General features: G+C 40.0%; 1 protein-coding gene across 4 annotated transcripts; it reads right to left on the reverse strand.

Moving 5' to 3' along the window:
• Nucleotides 1–757: 757 nt before the first annotated feature.
• Nucleotides 758–21092, reverse strand: LOC102912219 (zinc finger protein 39-like). Of its 4 annotated transcripts, none has more exons than XM_006996168.4 (6): nt 20947–21089; nt 15937–16066; nt 15332–15427; nt 10386–10512; nt 10165–10257; nt 758–4903 (listed from the first exon to the last, which is right to left on the reverse strand). In XM_006996168.4, exons 3-6 carry the CDS (start codon nt 15350–15352, stop codon nt 3315–3317), a joined length of 1830 nt encoding a protein of 609 aa, XP_006996230.1. In that variant the 5' UTR covers nt 15353–15427; nt 15937–16066; nt 20947–21089; the 3' UTR covers nt 758–3314. The 4 variants fall into 4 exon arrangements, with proteins under 4 accessions (XP_006996230.1, XP_076416816.1, XP_076416818.1 ...); XM_076560701.1 differs by having other exon boundaries at nt 15332–15421; nt 20947–21084; XM_076560703.1 differs by lacking the exon at nt 15332–15427 and having other exon boundaries at nt 20947–21092.
• Between the last annotated feature and the right edge of the window lie 666 nt (nt 21093–21758).

Below are 21758 nucleotides of genomic sequence, written 5' to 3' on the forward strand. Positions count from 1 at the left end.
GCAGCCAGCTAGAGTCTATGGGACAGGATATATATGCTGCCAAAATACTTGTCCTCTGCTGGCACTATTAGCCCATACAATAGATAGAAATAACCATTCCCTAGCAAGGACTTGAAAGAAACACATAAGACAATGGGGGAATGATAGACCAGCCTGACATTTCTTAAGATTAGAAGCACCTTGTTAAATGGTAAAAATAAGTTCATTCCTGTTTACCCATTTTCTGGAATTTGACATGTTCTACACCCTATACCCTGACTTTTACTCTGATAAGATGCTCTACCAAATGTAGATATTCTGCCAAGTTCCTACATAACTAAAAACACTTGGAAACCCCCTAGCCTTGCAGTTTGGGGACTATAAAAAAATTTATCCTATATTCTGTGCTAGTCTCTTAAACCCTGCTTTAGGGAGATAGCTCTGACAGAAAATAAAGCTTGCTTAATTCAACCAAAAAAAAATGGGTTAGTGGTCTTTACTCTTTACAAGAGTTCAATAGGATTCACATGACTGTTCATCCACTAGAAAGTAGTCAGCCTGAAACCACATATACACACACACACATACAAAAAAAAATTAACCCAGTGGGCTGTATTTATGTATTTGTAGCTATACATGTAACTGTAATAATGAAAGAGGCTATCACTTGAGGGAGGGAACATTGGAGGGAGGGCCTGGAGGAAGAAAAGGATAGTGGGATATGTGATATAATTATCTTAACTAAAAATGTAAAAAAAAATTAAAAATGAAACAAGAATTGTTGACCAAAAGTGCTTTAATTCAGATGTCAAGTATAAACACTTGCGTATCAGATTTCTACATTTCAACATTAATTGCTGATATGTTGGTTAAACATTGTAAAAACATTATCAGTCACCTTCTTGGGGCAGTGGATAGCGCTTCAGTTTCAATCGAATAGTTTTATAAAAATACCCATACAACTCTATATGAACATGATATACTTAACAAAATATGAATGGGGTAGTTGTTTAATATGAAAACTGTATATTCTTATTTGAATCTGAAATGTTGCCCAAAGGCTTGTGTTGGATGCTTGGGTCTCAGATTGTGACAATAATTTAGAGGTGATATAAACTTCAGGAAGGACTATTTTCATTTTAAATGTATGTCACTGTTAGACATAATTAAAGAATAAACCTGATATTGAGCCATTTCTTTGCTGTTTCCTATCTAGAAGTTAAATAAAAAGCGCTTCTGACAACCATGATCTGCTCATGGTCAGGGGGGTCAAGTAACTTGACTATATGAAATTATGATCTAAAATAAGTATGTACAGCCTTAAATTGGTTCTATCAGATAGTTGCCCACAGTAATACCAAGTTAACTAATACAACCACAGCATCTTAATACTTATGTCTGAAATTGCAATCAGAACTACAAACATAAAAGGGCATGCACCCTACCTCTTAAGTAGTCTCCCAATGTATTTGTTACACATGTAACAAATTTTCTGTACTTATTCTGAGTGCACTCAATTCAGATTTCTAAAACAAAATATATAATATAGAACATAATTATATTTGAGATGTGGTTCAAGCCTGTTCACTAGATTTGAGTATTAACTAGTAACTTTCATTTATGTCAACCACAAGTATCCCAGATTGGAGACCAGTTTATGCTGACTGGAGATGACCATCTTGCTTATTTGTACACAATTAAACATAATTTGAAATAATTTTTAAATAACTTATTACTTCCAATTAACACTCAAGCTATACGAACAGATTTTTTTTACATTGTAGGATTTTAATTCAATACAAATGAGGATGTGTTTTATTTCAGCCCCTTCATTATCTGATTCAGCTTCCCTGACTGTAATGATCAAGGCATAGGTTTCTGCTGCAATGAACTTTGAACTTCACATGACCCGCATTCTTCTGGATCTTGACATTTTGGCATCCTTTCACCGTACTGTGAAATCAAATCTTTCATTTGTTCAACGTTTTTGTAACACAGTGATGGAGCATTTAGACCATAGAGACAGCAGCCAAAAAAAGCTCCAGAAGTTTTCGTTCTTAGTTTTTTTTAAGCCTTAAAATGTTATGCTGGGCATAGTAGCACATACATGTAATCAAAGCACTCACAGGTAAGAACAGGACTTTGATATCAACCAGGGTATTTGTAGCAAGACCTTATCTCCAAATTGAAAAGTTGGGGAAACGTCACTTAAAATGATCAAAGAAATGTCCTTACCCAATAAAGAATTCTGAACTGACTGAAATAACTCCAGAAGTGCTTATTTTACAAAAATTGATGAGTATAAAATACAAGGGCAGTAGATGGCTCAGACGAAGGCTAAAGACACTTGCTGCAAAGTCTGACAACCTAAGTTTGATACGAAGAACCCACCAGGTAGGAGGGAACTAACTTTGAAGAGTTTGTCCTCTGACCCTGACATATGTGATATGGAATGTATGCACACATAAATACAATAAAACTTTTAAGGTGGTAACAGGTAATCTACATAAAAGGCAACATTTATATTGATCAAGCATTCTGCCACTGAACTACATCCACAGCCCTCCTAACTGCTTAAATTCAAGTGGGCTCAGTTTCATGAGTGAAGTGATGTCCAGTAACATGATTTCCACAAAGTTCCACGTTTCTACAAAACTTACATGACTAGGACTCATATAGCATATTTGATTCAAATGGCATTAAGGTATGTAATTGTATTTTTGTCCTTTGTCAGTTATAGAATTTGTGAAGCCATTAGATTCTCAAATTCTTGTATTTTTAATTATTTGGTTTTTTGTTCTTAAGGTCCCATGTAACACAGGCTGGGAGTGAACTCGCTCTGTAGCCAAGGACTATAACTCTTGATCCTCCTTTCTTGACCTCCCAAGTATTGAGATTACAAGCATGCACCAACACACCCAGTAATCAGTTGCAAATTCTATTCAGAGCTTGAGGCAATTCTTCATTTTCATTGGTTTCACACCATTGAGTTCTGATATCATGTCAGGAAAACCTCAAGTAGAAAATTTTGCCCAATTTTCTTTTAAGCCATGGTGTCTTCCTCTGTTGCCTGAGTACAAGTGACCCTCCACCATAAACATCTGTTTATGTTGGTTTAAAAGCAATCACTTATGTACCTAGCAAAATTACTTGCCAGTCAATTGTGAGTTCTTTGATAAACAAGCATAAATCAAAGTTTTCTTTCACTGTTTATTCATACAGTTTAATCTCTCATGTGGGTATTCCTATGTACAGTAAGATCTGACTTGTGGGCAAATGTTTCCCAATGTTCTTTACATTCACAGGTTCCCTTACCTATAAGAAGTATTACATGTTTAAGTAAAATTTGTTTTATGTGGGAAAGCTTTCTTACATTCTTCATATTCATAGTACATTGTCTGATGTTGAGAAGTGTTACTCAGCAAAGATTTATTGCACTGTTTGCATTCACAGGCTTTCTCCATAGTATGAATCTTCTGATGCCGTCTGAGATTTGACTTATCATAGAAAGATTTCCTACATTCTTTACATTCATAGGGTTTCTCACCTGTATGAGTTCTCTGGTGTACAGTGAGGTGTGAAGTGCAATAAAAAGCCTTCTCACATAATTGACATTCATAGGGTTTGTCACCTGTGTGAGTTCTCTGGTGTCGAGTCAGGCCTGACTTGCGGTAGAATGTCTTCAAACATTGCTTGCATTCATAGGGTTTTTCACCAGTATGAGTTCTCCAATGATGACTGAAACTCGACTTACAAATAAACGACTTCCTGCATACTGTACATTCATAAGGTTTCTCACCTGTGTGAGTTCTCTGATGTACAGTTAAATAGGACTTGGTGGAAAAGGCTTTCCCACATTCTGCACACTCATAGGGCTTTTCACCTGTATGAATTCTCTGATGTAAAGTGAGTTGGGGCTTTTGGCAAAAAGCTTTCCCACATTCCTTACATTCATACGGCTTCTCGCCTGTATGAATTCTCTGATGGTCAGTGAGCTCTGACTTACGATAGAAAGCTTTCCTACACTCTAGACATATATATGGTCTCTCACCTGTATGAACTCTCTGATGCTGAGTGAGGTGTGACTTTTGGCAGAAGGCTTTCCTACATTCCTTACATTCATAGGGCTTCTCACCAGTGTGAGTACTATGATGTCTGTTGAAGCTCGTTTTCCAATGAAAGCACTTTCCACATATTTTACATTCATAGGACTTTTTCCCTCTGTGGATTTTCTGATGGCGACTCACTTCTGACTGCTGAGAAAACTCATATTCCTCCTGAACAAAGAGCTTTTCTCCTGCATGTTGTCCCTTATGTTTTAGAAGATATGATTCAGTAATGAAAGGGTTCTCAAAGTCACTATATTTGAAATGTTTCTCTCCAAAGTGTATTTGCTCATTTTCATCAAGGTCAGACTTGTTACACTTTATCTCTGATATATCACATTCAAAAGATTTCTCCCTTATCTGAGCCATCTCTTTGCCAATAAATGCTGTATCACCTAAAGATTTTGCATATTCACTGAACTTATGAGTCAGTAATACTGCTTTTGTGTTGAAGGATTTCCCTGGTATAAGACTTTGAAAATAACTTTGTGAACTTTGAGATTTGTATAGACTAACATGCTCTGGATATTTGATGGATTTTACAGTTCCAATAAGATCATCAGGTTCTTCTCCAACTTCTAGCTCATCAGCATCACTATGGATATACACATTCTTCCACAGAATAAGCTTTTTAGGACTCATTCCTAGTGGGTTCTCATTCTTTATATTCTCATTTGAAACATGGTTTGCACTCACATTGAATGCCTTCCCTACTCTAGTCAACTCCTTTGATGTATCATGGTCAAATACAACTTGCCACACATGTCTTGCTTTGGTTTCTGGACAGAACTTGGTCAGGGTATTCATTTCCTGGGAATCTGAAATGACATTAATAAAAATTAATATGCACATATCTTCCTTCCCACTAGAGGATAAATGTCCCCTAAAAAAAATTCCTATTATTCTCTAGCCATCTATTTGCTTTTTAATCATTTTATCAAAAATGAAAACTAAAATGATATCCATTTTCCTTTATCTAACTCAATGTCATATGTGTCTTCTAAATTTAACATACATTAATTGTACCAACTAAGATATATTATATTGCTTTTATGCTATTCACACCCAAAGAGATTTCATGGTCTTCCATCTATATATGTACACAATGTACTCTGGTAAAATTCATGTCTACCTTTCTCTGCCCAGAGCTGTAGGTTCTCTTCCTCCTTCCAGATACTCCTCATTCTACTTTTTTGAATTTACTTCATTCTAGGAAACTTAACCCCCATCTGTTTTACAAGTCACTGATCATTCAAAACTGTATTCAACCACATATTTGTTTAGTTTATTTTCTCTGGCTATTGGTTTTTATCATTCTCAGTTTTGACTTTTAAAAGATACAACAAATTATTTCCAATGTTATCTGTTCATTAGGGCTTGCTTTATGACCTCAATTTTGATTTGTTTTAGAGAAAGCCCAGATGTATATTTCACAGACACTGAGACAGTATACACTATAGATGTCTCTTTAGTCTCACTGATGCACTGTTAACTATGAAGTGGTTCTGTTAAATCTTGTTCCTGAGTTATCCATTCATGATAGTAGACTAGTTTAGTCACTCAACTCCAGTATGTACCTCACTCATGAAAGTGGATGTTATCTAATTCAGATTTGTTATTTATTGGCATATTATACATTTCTAGAATGCTGAAATCACTCACTACTGCTCTATCCAGAACTTCTGTCTTCCTTTGTGTCTAGAAATATTTTATGGAACTCAGAACACCAATATTCAGTGCATAAACATTTGGAATAATTGTATTTTAATGGATTGGTCCTGTTATGAATATTCAGTAAATTTCTTTATGCCTTCTAAGCTAATTAGGCATGAAGTTGGCTTAATCATGTGAGTAGAGCTACTGATGAGTCCTTTTACATTGTTTATTTCAAGAAACATTGCTCACATTTTAAATCCATATGTACCTCTGCCAGTGAGGAGATGCTGCAGACAGCAAACAACAAAATCTTAGTTGTTATTCCATTCTGGCCATCTGCTTTAAAGTTAAAAACAATTATATTTAAGATTCTTATTGGAAGACACACATTAAATCTTTATCTTAAAAGGTCTTCTGGTATGCTAAATAATGGTGATAGCATGTCTACATCCTCTGTGATTTGTGATTATTTGATTTCATGTCTACAGTATAGCTCACTCTCAAAAACTAAATGAGTACCCTCTCAAGTCCCCCTCTCAAGCTGGAGTCTGTGTATAGTGTATAGAGGTTTGTGTATAGAGGTTTCCTAGTGAGATCTGAGCTTGCTTTACCAGCAGGACTGCTTAAGAGGATGATTACATCACAAGCCTGGGTATCAGGTATTTGGAAGGGTCTACACTTGGCTGTATCTAGCAAGGGCGAGGTCTTTTGCCTCACCCCATGGCATTGTTATGAAAAGGCAGTGGATAAGGATCCAGGCCCTCCTGAGGCTATCCTGTGTTTCTTTTTTTCTCTCTCCGCTATCCTTCTATCTGAATCTCTTATCCCTCACTCAAGAGTACCCTGGGGAAAAAGATAGGGACAGGTTCCCCCACAAATGGTGCCTAAATAGGGACCAGGGACTCGGCAAAAGTAGAGAGGGGGCATCAAGGGTATAAGAAGGCATGCTGATAAGGAGTTGAAAAAATAAAGGTGACGGTATTTTATTCTTGGGAGTGAAAGCAAAGTGGCTGAAAGATGCCCAAGTGAGGCTGCAGCGTATATCTCTTTCGAAGTTTCTCTTTTTCTCTTCTCTCTCAAATCTCTACTAAAATTAGGTTTTAAAATGTTAGTATAAGCAAGTCATAGAAATGTAGGCTTAGGTATATTAGTGTAGAATAAGCTATAAGCATAAGGATATTGCTTAGGCTTAGGTATATTAGGGTAAAATAAGACTTAGGTATAATAGAAACTTAGAGTAGTTTTTCCACCTCTGAGTACAAGCAGAAGCTCCAGAAGCCACCAGCAGTGGCGCACACCAGAGCCAGTGCAAGCCGCAGCAGCCAGGTATCTGCAGCTGAGACCCACAGGGCATCAGCGCAGAACAGGTGGCAGATGCCCAAGAGCCAGCACAAGCAGCGAGGTTCTGCAAGCTTTCTGTGGTTAAAAAAAAGCCATGGTGAGAAAAGCAGAAATGCCACACTGAGAGAAAGGTGAACAGCAAGCAGCTTGGAGTGCAGCAGAGAAAGCAGAGCCTGGAGTGCCAAACAGAGATGCCACAGCCAAAACGAGCAGCTGAGATGTGCTAGAGCCCAGGGAGCTGTAGAGGTGAGAACTGTGCTTCAGGCAGAAAGGCAGAGATGCTAGAACCTAGGCCAGCCCGAGCTCCCAGCAGTAGGGTGTAGCTAGAACCATGGAGTTACCCTGGGGGTAGCATTCAGCTATGCAAGCAGGACAGCGTTCTTGGAGGATTCCCAACAAAGTAGGTAATGCAGCCAGAGTGCAGCAGCCATGACTGGCCAAGGCTGGGTTTCCTTCCGGATCCTGTGTGCCGAGAGTTGTTGATCATAGCAGGGGCAGCTTCTTGAGCTGGAGTGGTGTGAGGTGATTGAAAGCCCTCAGGGCCTCAGGACACAGGGATCCTGGAAACTGCCAGTTACCAGAGGCAAAGACTGTGACTGTAAAAACCAGGAGCCAAAAGCCTTGCAGTTTCTGTTTGCTAGTTGTAAGAAAGAATCTTTTGAAAGGACTCTGCCCCAGCCAGTTAATAGCTTTTATCCTGAGGCAAGGTTCCTCAAGAAAGACTGCCATAAACTGATGCTGTAACTGAAAATGCCTCTGTGGCTGAGAACAAAAGTTTCAGAGACACTTGTTTGAACTAGAATTTGTAACTGCAAAAAGGTTTTGGTTATGGGTTTCTTCATATTTAAAAGAATCTATTTTTTGAACTTTTCAGGCTTAAGAAATGAGATGGATAGGAGTGATGCCATAGTAATGGGACAATTTTGACTTTACTTACACATATAGACTCTATTAACTGTGGTGATTCATGAACTGCTTTGTGTTAAAAATGGAACTGTCTAAACAGAGAAGTTTGGGGTTTTTTTCCTCAAGCTCAAAATGCAGCTTAAAAAAAAAACTATAAGGAAAAAGGGGAGTTAATATTCCATAGTCTATTTAATTAAAAAATATTTTCTTGTCCCTTAAGTGGACTGATGTTAAATTGTGTTAATATATCCTATGTTTTGTATAGTTCTATTAAGAAATTGCTTTTGGATTTTTGCTGAAGTTTTTAAAGTGCTAATGGTTATATTGAGAGTATTGCTTTTGGATGTAGGTTTGTAGGAACTGTAATTGTGTATAGTAATATTTACGTTAGAGTTATTATGTTAATCGGTTGATATTGATGCACCATGGTTTGGTGAAGCTAAGGGAGATTATTTAACTTTGATGTGGATGCATAAGAAGTTTATCCTATGTTTTATTAGCAAGAAATGCAAATTATTCTATTAAGAGATTGCTTTAAAGTTTATTTTTGCTAAAGTCTTTAAAGTGTTAATGGTTCTATTAAGAGTTTGCTTTTGGATGTAAGTTTGAAAGAACTGTAATTATGTACAGTAATATTTATGTTAGAATTATGTTAACCTGTTAATGTTTGGTGAAGCTAAGGGAGTCTAAGTTTGATGCATTTGCATCTGGGGTTTGATTTATTTGATGCAATTGCATCAGGAGTTATTGATTTAAAAAGTGCTTAGTGCAGCTAAGACTTCTATAGACATCTGAGACCCATTCAACAAGGACATTCCATCTTTATCATCCTCTACTCCTTTATTGGGAGATGTGGCAGCCCTAGGGAGGAGTAATGCTGTGGTAATTCCAGCTACTTACAAGCTCCTAGTGGATTCAGAATTGAGCTCTGTACCCTCACTTGAGTTTTAAAATATTAAGAGGAACCTGTGGGAGCCCACAGAGGTTTCCTATTGAGATTTGAGCTTGCTTCACCAGCAGGGTTGCATAAGATGATGACTGGACCACAGACTTGGGTACCAGGTGTTTGGAAGGGTCTATATCTGGCTCTATCTAGCAAGGGGGAGGTCTTTTGTCTCGCCCCTTGGCAGTTATAAAGTCACTTTGAATAAAGTTCTGGGCCCTCCCAAGGCTATCCTGTGTTTCTGTATTTTTCTCTCCCCTCTATCCTTCTATCTGAATCTCTTATCCCTCACTCCTCAAGAGTACCTGGGGGGGAGAGGGGGGGCTGTTCCCCCACAGTATAGCACTTCAAGGTAAAGGGAATAATGTAACTGGCTTCTTCTCCAATGTTAGTCTGTTATAAAGAAGTTATTTTCAGACAAGGAATGTTCAACTGGATTTAAGCCTTCTGAAAACTGTAGGTTTCTCCTGTGTCTAGTTGTCCCTAAGGATGCCTACATGCTCCAGGCTTCCCTTATGCTCATGGCTTTTGGTTTTCCTCTGCAGAGGGAGATAGTTACAGGCTTCGTCCTCTTTGGTGTATGGTATGTACTGTATGTGTATGTCTCTCTCTGTATGTGTTTATGTGTGTATGTACATGCTCATGTATTACAATTTTGTTTTTCTTCTTTTCAGCTGCCCTTAAGACTTTGGATATTTTCTCCTTTATTACCCTATCTCTCTTTATTCAGACAATCATAAAGCACTTTTAATCTACTACTTTACTCTGGAACACTCTGATGCTATTTTCTCAAATTCCACCTGTAACTGCCAAAATAATTGTAATTAAATACTAGCCTTAAGCTACTCATTTATTAATTTGTATCTCTGCTATTAATACTCATGACTACTATCAAGTCTTTGTTAGATAGCCACCTACATATTATGTAGCAAACTTGGGAAATTACTTAAATAAAATAAATGCATTAACTACTTCCTTACAACTCAGTTTATTAGACTTTTCCTAAACTAAACTATGTATGTTGTTTCTCTAAGATCCATATAGGGAATGGATTTATAGTAAATCTAAAAGAACATATTTCAATGACAACAACAAAAGCCAAGTCTTTGAGAGTGTATTAGACAAATGTCTAATATATAAGATTAGCCATGTTTAGATCTGGGATGGGGATAAATTTGGTGACCATATCTGTTCAGTTCTCAGCATCCTCCTAATTAGTATGCACTGATGTACCTGGAATGCTCTGGTCTGAGGCTTCTCCTACAATCCATGACCCAAGTCTGTGCTCCAAATTGAAGATCAACTCAGGTTTGGTCTTGCAGTGTCCTGTAAATGGGAGGTGTTAAACCACTAAGTCAGGCAGAGAAAAGAAAGAAAATACCTTCATTTGAAAAGACAGCCAATGATGGGGCCAATTAGTTTGATAAAGAGTCTACATTCCAGTCTACACTCACCCAAAAACAGCAAGTTCTTGTAGTTCTCCAGCATCACATCCCTGTAGAGGGTCCTCTGACTTTCATTCAGGTCCTGCCACTCCTGCCAGGTAAATTCCACAGCTATATCCTCAAATGACACCAACCCCTGTAATGACACATTTCTCCTCAGCCTGAGAGTTCATCCTTCTATGGATACCTGTTTTACATAACACAAAATTTATCTGTATTCTTTATCATGGGAGAAAGTAATATTTTACCTACACATGAATTTAGTATAATTCAAGAAAACATAATTATACAGTTCCCTTTATAGATGCTGAACAATCCTTATTACTAAGAAGAACAACATTAATAACATTCTCCTCAGGAAAGAACCTGATATAGTCCAAAGACAAAAGTACAAACACATTGTTGATGTGTATTTAAAAGGTTAATGTTCTATGTACAACAGGACAAGTAAAATAGAAAACACTGCTACTTACATACAACAGAACTCTTAAATGTTTACATGAATGTATTCTCATGAATATGAAGCAACACAAGTCCAGTTATGATAACACAAAAGACACAAGATAGGCTAACAGAACTATACAGAATACCAGTCTGAGTATTCTCACATTGTAATGAGTGACAACACCAGTAAATGTTCAAATCATTTATTATCCAGTGATTTTTGCATTTAAGTAATTCAACAATTTAATTTCATCAACTTGTTAGTAGTCCATTACATACATAAGTAATTATTCAGAGGCTAGAGAAATGGATTAGCAGTTAAGAGCTCTGGCTGTTCTTCCAATGGACCCAAATTTGATTCCCAGCACCCACATGGTGGAACACAATCATCCAGAATCACAATCCAGAGGATCAAATGGTGTTCAAAGGCACAGGCACACTCATGTCACACAGACACACAGGTAAAACATCCATACACCGAGATACATAAAATGTTTAAAAATTAAACCTGCTTTAAAAAATAGTAATTGCAGTTATGGCCATTCTTGTATTTTCTTACTTAATCAAAAAAAAAAAACTGCTAGGATTCACATATAAGTGACTATATTACCCACTTCCTAAATCAAAAGGTTTAAAAAAGGCATGGGGTACTATAAAATATGTAAATTACATGAACCAAGATAACAAATGACCATCTACATCACTAATCTGACCTCTGATTTATAGGCAGTTGATGGTTACAAGGAGAAAGGTTCAAAAGACCTCAATCACTCTCAAAGATTTATAGACAGTTAGCAGAGAGACATTCCCTTCAGTGGTGTAACTGCTTAAGAATTACCCATGCTCCTATGAAGTAACCCTAACTAAACACACTGGTTCACCAGGACTTGAGTAGAATAGCTTCTTGCACCTGTCATTGGTGCTTTACCTGGGTGAATGGAAATTTGATGTTTTCAAAAAATATATTCATACAACTAGAGGGTAAACTTTTGTGCTCAATCACAAAAGTATTTAGCACTCTATGAAGGGTACAGGAAAATCCAACAAAACACAAGAAAGTATCTCATCTTTACAACATATACCTAAAATCCCAAGAGAATTCCCTGGACATTATTCCAAATAGGGGGATTCAATAAACATACTACACAAGTGACATAAAGGCTGGGGCTGTAGCTCAGTTGTAGAGGGCTTTCCTAGCACATGGGGCCCTGGTTTCAATACCCAGTAATGACTAAATAAATAGCAAAGGAAACTGTTTTAACTACTTTCTATGCTTCAATAAAACACTGACCAAAACCAACTTTAGGAGAAAAGAATTTATTCTTTCAGGCTAGATAGAGCCCATCATCAAGGGATGCCAAGTCAAGAGCTCAAGCAGGAACGTGAAGGCAGGAACTGAAGCAGAAACCACAGAGGAATGCAGCTACTGGCTCTCTCCCTCTGGCTTACTCAGCTGCCTTTCTTATACAGCCCAGACCTACCTACTCATGATGGCACCACCCACAGTGAGCTGGGACCCCTACATCAATCAGCAACCAAAGGAATTCCCACAGACATGACCACAGGTCAATCTAATGGAGGCAATTGTTCGAATGAAGTTCCCTCTTCCCAGGTATGTCAAGTTGGCAAGCAAGATTAGCCATCACAGAAAATATTCACACATAAGAGTATGTTCAAACAATAACAGAATATCAAATTCAAGGTACCTACTGTAGCAACAAAAATATACCAACTTATCAGATAAGAAAATAAATTAAGGTTATAAAAAAATAAATAAATACTACATTCAAGGACAAAATTATATATCACAAAAAATACAATAAATGGATGAAGTCTACATCACAATATCATTAATTTTCCTTAGGTCAGTACATTTTCTTCTTAGATGTAAAACAGTTTATTTCAATGTTGTTACAAAAAAAATTTATATACTGACAAAATGGGTAGAGGGGAAAGATGCCCATTAGGAAATCTGATGACCTGGGTTCAATCTCAAGGCCCCATACGGTGGAAGGAGAACCAACTCTCAGAAGTTGTCCTCTGATCTCAACATATATGCCACAAAAAAAATAAATTCTTAAAAAATTAACATACAAATACCAACACAGTAGTGTAGGTTAAATTCCTGTTCTTCAAAATCTAATTCTTCCCCCTGTATTAGTTGCCATGGGTTGCAATAAAAACTTATACAGAATGGATGAAATTAAATTTTTTTCACAGTTGTGTAAGTTAACAGTCAAGGCTGAAGGTGGTTCAGTTCCTCATAATGTCTCCCTTCCTGGCATCCAGGTGACAGCCTAATCATAGTGTCTTTCCATGCAAAAACAAAATAATTCTCCCTTCCTCTTTTTTTCTGGGACTCAAATTGTAGTTTTAGTCATGGTAGAGGAATGCTCTTACACTGTGCTAGCACCCAACCCTTCTTCCTCTTTTGGATAAGGAAGTTCAGCTGTATGTTGTTAGCATCCCACACATATTTCCTCATTTAATGCTAATTACCTCCTATAAGCCCTATCTCCAGATAGTCAGCATGTGGACTTGGATATAGGCTTCAATAGAGAAATTCTGGGGAAAGGATAAACACTTCATCCATAGCCCTGATTGCTATGCCTTTATCCAAGTGAAATACTGACAAAACACAACATTCACATAAGCCAACCTGGAGCCTCTCTTTGCTGAGCTCCCTTCACAATGTAAATTCTTCTGAGAAGAAGCCAGAGGGGTCACATGCAAGGGATGCACAGTCTTCTCTAAGGAGACGTCAAAGGTGTCACCCACAAAATCTCATTTTCCCTTTGGCATGAGGGCTGAGAATGTACTACACAAAGAAAAAAATCTTTTTCGGTACTCTGAGTCAGAGAAGCAAACACTCTTATACTCTTGATGGACTGGTTAATATAAGTAGAAAAGAAAAATTTGCTTCTGATCTTACTGGAAAATTAATTCATAACAAACATCACCTGAAATAACAAGAAGTGTAAGAATGCCGTTAAACTCTGTCTCAAATGCTAACTAAAACTGAACAAATACTAAATATAAAATGACACTTAACTCCTACCAGTGGTGTAACTTAAGCTATGTTTTACTTATATTATTTAGGATAACTATTAATGTAATACAAGTGTTGCTCAGCGCGTCATGTGCTTACTACAGGAACTTAAAACATAAACAACAGTATATTTCAGATACCGGCCATTGCATGTGGCCAAGGTATACAGAGTTATTAATGGACAGTATACACATGCCAGTTTATAAGCATAAAAAGGAGCAAGGAACCAGTGGACATCTGAGGACATGCAGTACTAAAATCTAGACATGTTTCCATCTCATCTTTTATGCTTTAAAATAGTTTAAAAGTTGCCTCCTCTAGTTCAGGCAGGAAAAAAAAAAAAAAACCGGAAAAAAAATGTTCTATGGACTAGGACTGTAGCTCATTTCCACAGCAGTCAGCTAGCACGTGTTAAGTTCCATGTTTGACACATTTTTTAAATCCTATAATGAAAAAAAAAGTAAGAAAAATTAAAATTAATTGAAAATGGGGACTTCTTGGGTCAGAAGGAGGAGCAGAAACTGTCTACAGGCAACTCCAAGAACGAGATGATTCAGGGTAACAAAAGACAGACTTTATTCTGAACAGAGGGGAAGAACACTAAGAAACACCAAAGAGGACAGCATAAGTTGAAATGCAGTGAGAAAGACGAGGCAATGAGAAGAAGTGGCCAATGGCCTCAGCTCAAGCAACCCAGAGAGGAAAGAAGCCAAAGACATATCTATGAGGTAAGCTAGGTAGCCTTGGGGAAAACAGACTGGCAATAGCTACCTACACAAGAAGTGGCCCATCACAATCCAGCATGGATAGATGGTGGTACTCATAAGGCCCCATCATTCCTTAGGGAGTATGGACAGTTAATGAAAGCTGAGTATTCCTTAGTGGTATTGCCACTGGTTAAACAGTCCTTGCAGCCATAATCCCGTACCCACACTCATGCCAGCAACTCTACTTAAATGCAGATGGCCATTAAAAAAATAAAATACAAAAAAGGAAGAGAAAGGCTTGTTAGAAAGAAATATTCAGGGTAATATTTTCAGTGGTGATAAAAGGATAATGGGGGTGGATCAAAGTATACTACACATATGTATGAAATTATGAAACAATTTTTTAAAGTTGTATCATTTATGTTAAAAGTCAAACTCATGAAAGTTTAAAAAAAAAATTTAATCATCTGAGAACAGAACACAATGCACCCTGTGCCCACTGATGGCGCAGCCTGCTGCCCTACAGTCAGTAGGGAACTAAAGGCACAGAGAGAGCTCCAATAGGAGCTGAAGTAACCTTTGCAGAAATGAGACAGGCCACCTGGGTCCCAAGTACCAGCCCATCACCCACCCAAAGAAAGAGGGGACCTGGGATCCAAAGACCCAAGACAGGGTTCCAGCCGATTGACTCCAGAGCCACAAATGATTCCCACCAATTATAGTCCCTGGTTCAAGACGCTGGCCCACACACTCACCATTTCTGGCTTCCAGGGCATCGAGCGTCCTCCCTATGGAACTCCCCGCACCAGCACGTCACAGGGCAACAGAGTCTACAGCACAGCCACCTAGACCTCCAGAGTAGAGGAGACTGAGCCTAGGGACGCATCCCAAGATGACGAGCTTCAGAGTAAAAAGTCCTAGCAAGACTGGGAAAGCCTGCCCCCTACTGTTCATCTGCCTGATTAGACATTCCTCAACCCAGTGCCTTTAGTTGTACAGGGGAGGGGGGGGGCTGCCTCTAGAGCTCTAAGTACCAGTAGAGTCACCAACCCATGAAAGAATAAAACCAGCATAACAGGTACTGTGAGTTGAAACACCAGTCATATATATACATGTCTACATGTATTTCTGTGTAACCTAGCAGTATCTTTCAGTTACAGATAATCAGTACCTAAAAGTACCTATTGTTTTGCCAATATAAGCAAGGTGTCATTAAATTTTGGAATCCTATCTATCATAGGGGGTGATAATTATCTACACTAGACAGCAAGCCCCTTAAGATGTTATTAAGTACAGTATAATTGGGCTGGTCAATAATTTAGGCTAGGACAGGTGGGCTCTTTTTGGTATGAGTACCTACCTGATGGCTGAAGAGGCAGCTGAGCTTCAGAGATTGACCTGACTGTCAACTGGTGCATCTTGAGTCTCCTCCTTGAGTCTCCTCCTCCAGTGCCCTATTGCAGTCTTCCTCTCATGGAGATAGCAGCGATCTGAAAGAAAGGGTGAATACATCCAAAGAACTTTTCAGTGCAGGTACCAAACTAATACACTTTCCTGTTGTTGGTATTTTGGCTCTTTTGGGGGGCCCTCCACCCAGCTCCCAAATAAATCCACACTCAGAGGCTTATTCTTACTTATAAATTCCCAGCCTTATCTTGGCTTGGTTCTAGCCAGCTTTTCTTAATTTATCCAGTTTACCTTTTGACTCTGGACTTTTTCCATTCTCTTCTGTAAATCTTAACTCTTAATCTGTGTAGCTGGGTGGCTGGCCCCTGGAGTCATCCTCCTCCTCCTCTGGCTGCTAGCTCTCTTCACTCCTCCATCTCTCTTTGCTCGCCTCCCCTTCCCACATTTCTCCCTCTCTATATATTCTCTCTGCCTGCCAGCCCTGACTATTTCTCTCTCCTGCCTTGATATTGGTCAGTTCTTTATTAGACCATCAGATGTTTTACACAGGCACAGTAACATAGCTTCACAGAGTTAAACAAATGCAACATAAACAAAAGTAACACACCTTAAAATAATATTCTACTACACTTTCCCACTCAGCTTCACAAGCGACATGACAAATAGGCAACTCTGGATCCAAGGTTCAGGAAATAGAGCTCCCTTTTTTTGTTGTTGTTGTTGTTTTGTTTGTTTGTTTGTTTGTTTTTTGTTTGTTTGTTTTTTGTTTCACTACAATCTTTTATTTTATTTTATAATTTAATTTAATTTTACATATCAGCCATGGATTCCCTTGTTCTCCCCCCTCATACCCCCCCTGCCTTCCCCCTAGCCCACCCCCCATTCCCATCTCCTCCATGGCAAAGACTCCCCTGGGGACTGAGTTCAACCTGGTAGATTCAGTCCAGGCAGGTCCAGTCCCCTCCTCCCAAGCTGAGCCAAGTATCCCTATATAAGCCCCAGGTTTCAAACAGCCAACTCATGCACTGAGGACAGGACCCGGTCCCACTGCCTGGATGCCTCCCAAACAGATCAAGCTAATCAACTGTCTCACTAATCCAGAGGGCCTGATCCAGTTGGGGGCTCCTCAGCTATTGATTCATAGTTCATGTGTTTCCATTCGTTTGGCTATTTGTCCCTGTGCTTTATCCAACCTTGGTCTCAACAATTCTCTCATACAAACCCTCCTCTTTCTTGTCAATTGGACTCCTGGAGCTCCACCTGGGGCCTGGCCGTGGATCTCTGCATCTGGTTCCCTCAGTCATTGGATGGGGTTTCTAGCACGACAATTAGGGTATTTGGCCATCCTATCACTAGAGTAGGTCAGTTCGGGCTTTCTCTCAACCACTGTCAGTAGTCTATTGTGGGGGTATCTTTGTGGATTTCTGTGGGCCTCTTTAGCACTTTGCTTCTTCCTGTTCTCATGTGGTCTTCATTTACCATGGTCTGATCTACATGAACAACATGGATGTGAGTGGGGGTAATGAAGGGCAAGGGTCGAGGGAAAGAGAGCTTGGGGGAGCGGGAGATCCCAGCTGGATCAAGAACAGAGAGGGAGAACAAGGAATAGAGCTCCCTTTCAATGAGATTGTCCTGGTTATGGATCCAGAGAACTAATTAATGGCAACTTGCTAACATTCTGACACTCAGTATCATTCAGTCTTTCCTTGCAGATAAAGTTTCTGTACCTGTTCCAAGTCAAGAAACTTCCCCCAACAAGTATTAAGCAGCTGACCTAACTAACTGGACTCTGGGTTATAGGGGAAAAAAAGAACATGAAAGTGGGAGGAAGGCCTATTGAGAGTGTCTGCGGGGAGCAGGGGTGATATGATTAAGACACATTTTATACATGTATGAAACTGTTAAAGAATCAATTTTAAAAAATACTGTTGTATGTTTTGGTTGTGACTGTAGCCTTCAATGGAGCTGTCTCTCCAGTCATAAAAAAAATATTCTTTTTGAGAAAAAATTTTTATTCATTTTACATACCAAGCATAGATCCCCCTCACACCTCTCCTCCCACTTCCCCAGCCTTCCTTCCCAGCCCACCCCCCCCCCCATTCCCTCCTCCAAAAAAGTAAGGCCTCCCATGGGGAGTCAGCAAAGCCTGGTACATTCAGTTGAGGCAGGCCCAAGCCCCTCCCCCTGCACCAAGGCTGTGCAAGGTGTCCCACCATAGGTAGTGGGCTCCAAAAAGCTAGCTCATGCACCAGGAATAGATCCTGATCCCACTGCCAGGGGCCCCTTGAACAGACCAAGCTACACAACTGTATTACTTATGCAGAGGGCCTAGTCCAATCCCATGGAGGCTCCACAGCTGTTGGTCTAAAGTTCATGAGTTCCCACTAGCTTGGTTTGGTTGTATCTACAAGTATCCCCCATCATGATCTTGATGCCCCTTGCTCATAGAATCCCTCTTCTCTCTTCAACTGGACTCCTGGAGCTCGGCCTGGTGCCTGACTGTGGATCTTTGCATCTGTTTCCTTCCATCCGTTACTGAATGAAGGCTCTATGATGACAGGGTATTCACCAATCTGATTTTACCAGGGTAGGCCAGCTCAGGCACCCTCTCCATTATTACTAGTAGTCTAAGCTGGGTCATCCTTGTGGATTCCTGGAACCTTCCCTACCACCAGGTTTCTCCCTATCCCCATGATGTCTCCCTCTATCAAGATATCTCTTTCACTGTTCTCCCACTCCGTCCCTGTCCCAGCTTGACCATGCAGTTCCCTTATGTTCTCATCCCCCACCTCCTACCCTCTATTTCTCCCCCTCACCCCCAGTTTACTCAGGAGCTCTCATATAAAAAAAAAAAAAAAAAAAAAAAAAAAAAAAGCCGATAATACAGGACATGAGTCAGTTCAGCCTGACTATAAAGACCATGTATCACCACTAGACAACATGACTCATGTAACTGACCTTGTCTTTTTCAGTCCTAGATAATGAACACTGATTCTAGTAGCAGAACTCAAGATATCAAAGGGCAACAATACATTTCTGATTTCTCATCACAGGAGAAATTTGAAAACATGTATAATGCATCCCACCGGTGTGCCAATCACTTCCATCACTTCCAGCACTTACAAGTATATGATTTCTTGTACAGATAAAAACAAATCACTATGCCTGGAACATCTTATTGTGAAAGTGGCCTGAAGATATGATTAGAGAAAGCATTTTCTCTTGTTGGAATTTTGGAGAAAGACACATCTAAATATTCTCAATTTGTTCGTTGATTTCTCACTAGGCAAAGCTGTTTCCAAACACTTGAAATTGATGCTGCAATGAGGCAAATATACATAGCACACGGAGAATGTTTCTAGAACCCTGAACTCCCATTCCTAACCCCCAGAAAGACTTAAAATCTTCAAAATTCAAGTTGAAATGGGCCAATGAAATTAGAATGGCTGTACTAGCCCACCTAGAAATCAATACTCACCTAGAAAGCAATACTCTAATGCTTTCCAGTAGTACACAACGTGAGGGAAGGGCCAAACCCACTGCTTTTTAAGTCATCTTTTGTTGGCTTATCTACAAGTTGGTCTTTAGGTAATATTAAAAATCGTGAGGCTAGAGATGGCTAGAGCATTTTAGGATACTTGTTGGTCATCCAGAGGACCCAAGTTCAGTTCCCATAACTGATGTCAGGCATCACAACTTGTAACCCCAGCTCCAGGATATCCAATGCTTCTTCTGGCCTCTGAGGCACCGGAATGCTAATGGCATACACTCACACTGATACACATACACACACACACACACACACACACACACACACACACACACGCACGCACACACGCACACACGCATAAATAAGATAAATTTACTGTGAAGTTGTGTTTCAGTCTTACCTACTGACATAGATTACCTAATCAATATCATTTGTTCAACTCAGCAATTACTTTATTCCTGACCGAAGTCAATACCAGATGTGTCCTACCATGCCTAAGGTATGGCACACTTTGGTTTTCTCCTAGCTTCAGTGAGCATTACTATAAAATGAGCACTACATGGGGGAAATGTCATCCAAATACTAAAGCCATGCCACTCACTAAATTCAAACGAAAATTGACAGTTCTTAAGGATTGACCAAGGGTGATGACATAAATACCTCAAAATACTACAACTGACCTCATAAAGACATGTGTGAACATGGCCAACATTAAAACAAAACTAAGATCTATTGTTATTCTCAGATACTTGGGTATGCAAATCGTTAACAAGTATTACTTTTTGTTGATGTAACATGCATGCTAAAACACATTCACAAATCATTCATGTAAAACTCAATGACTTTTTGCACAATGTTCAGGAGTCAAATAACTTGTTTTCCTCTCTTTTTGTGTTATATTCACAGGAAATTTTTTTTAAAGTCCTTGAGAAATTATTTTTTTCTCTAGTACTCCGGAATTAAAAAAAAAATTATACAATATTGCATATTTGAAATGAGGAACAGTTAACATAACGGAAACTGGAACTTGGTGCTTGAGACTATGGGCAAAGAGGCAAATTTGGGGGAAGCGCTCCCATGGAAGAAGGAGGGGCGGGTCTGGCTGGCATTCAGGAGTCTGGATTTGGGACTCCAACGCCCAAACATTAGGGGAAATTAGAGGAAACAGGTGGGGTCACAGGAAGGAAGCGGGGACTACGCGTCCGGGGGACGACAGCTCGTCTCCAGGAAAAAAAAAAATTGACAGAATAGGACGAACACAACCGAACACAACCTGCAGGAACCCCGCAGCCAGCGCAGGGCGGCCCTCGGTCGCCCCAGCGGGAGGGACAGGACGCCCGGGGCTCGGGCAGCCCCGCTGCCCAGGCAGGGGACCCGGCGCGGCCGCCCCGCAAGGCCTCACCGCAGACCCCGCTCGGCCACAGCGCTTCCCGCTCACGCACCGCCACCTCCGGGCGCCACACGCACACTCACCAGGTCCGCTTCCCCGGGACGCCGGCGGCGCCCTCCAACCATCATCACCCAGCACCCACCGCGCCGCCAAAGCTGCGCAGGAGCCTCCCCGGCGGCTGACACCAAGCCCAAGATGGCGGCTCCCAGACAAAGGCCGGGCGACCGCCAAGGCCCGCCCCCGCCCTCCGTCTGTGTGTCTGATTGGACACGCCTCAGCCCACGGGCTGCGATTGGACAGAGCTTCAGGTCCTGCCCCCTGAGTGACAGTAGTTGGCGCCAACGCAGGGCTGAAGGAGCCCAGGATGACAGGTTCCTGGCTGCAGCTAATTTTAAGTAGGGAGGGCTTCTTGTGAAGCACAACATTGGGCATTTGCGGTTTAACCTTCTATCCTTATATCTAATATCATATAAGCTTATGAATTAGATGTGTGTGTGTGTGTGTGTGTGTGTGTGTGTGTGTGTGTGTGTGTGTGTGTGTGTGTGTGCGCGCGCGCGTGCGTGCGTGTGCGTGCATATGCATACTAGTCACAAGAAGTAAGATGCCAATTTTTCACAAGTCTCTACTATTAGGCTATGGGCCCTGTAGCTGATGATTTAAGAGAACTAGATTACACACACACACGTATATAAGCAAAGCTTGCTATGTTACAGTGCCTGCCTCCATGACTTTTGGCAAGTAGGCTAGGTCATATGGTTTGATCAAAAGAACTGAGTCTGGGTAATGCTTAAAGGCTGAATGTATATGATCTTGGGCAGGCCTCATTGCTTTTCCCAGACATAGCCAAGGACTACCTATCAAGACTTAAATTTGTTTGCGTTAAAGATGCCCTGCC

This window comes from Peromyscus maniculatus, chromosome 23, assembly GCF_049852395.1.
Source record: "Peromyscus maniculatus bairdii isolate BWxNUB_F1_BW_parent chromosome 23, HU_Pman_BW_mat_3.1, whole genome shotgun sequence".
NCBI lineage: Eukaryota > Metazoa > Chordata > Mammalia > Rodentia > Cricetidae > Peromyscus > Peromyscus maniculatus.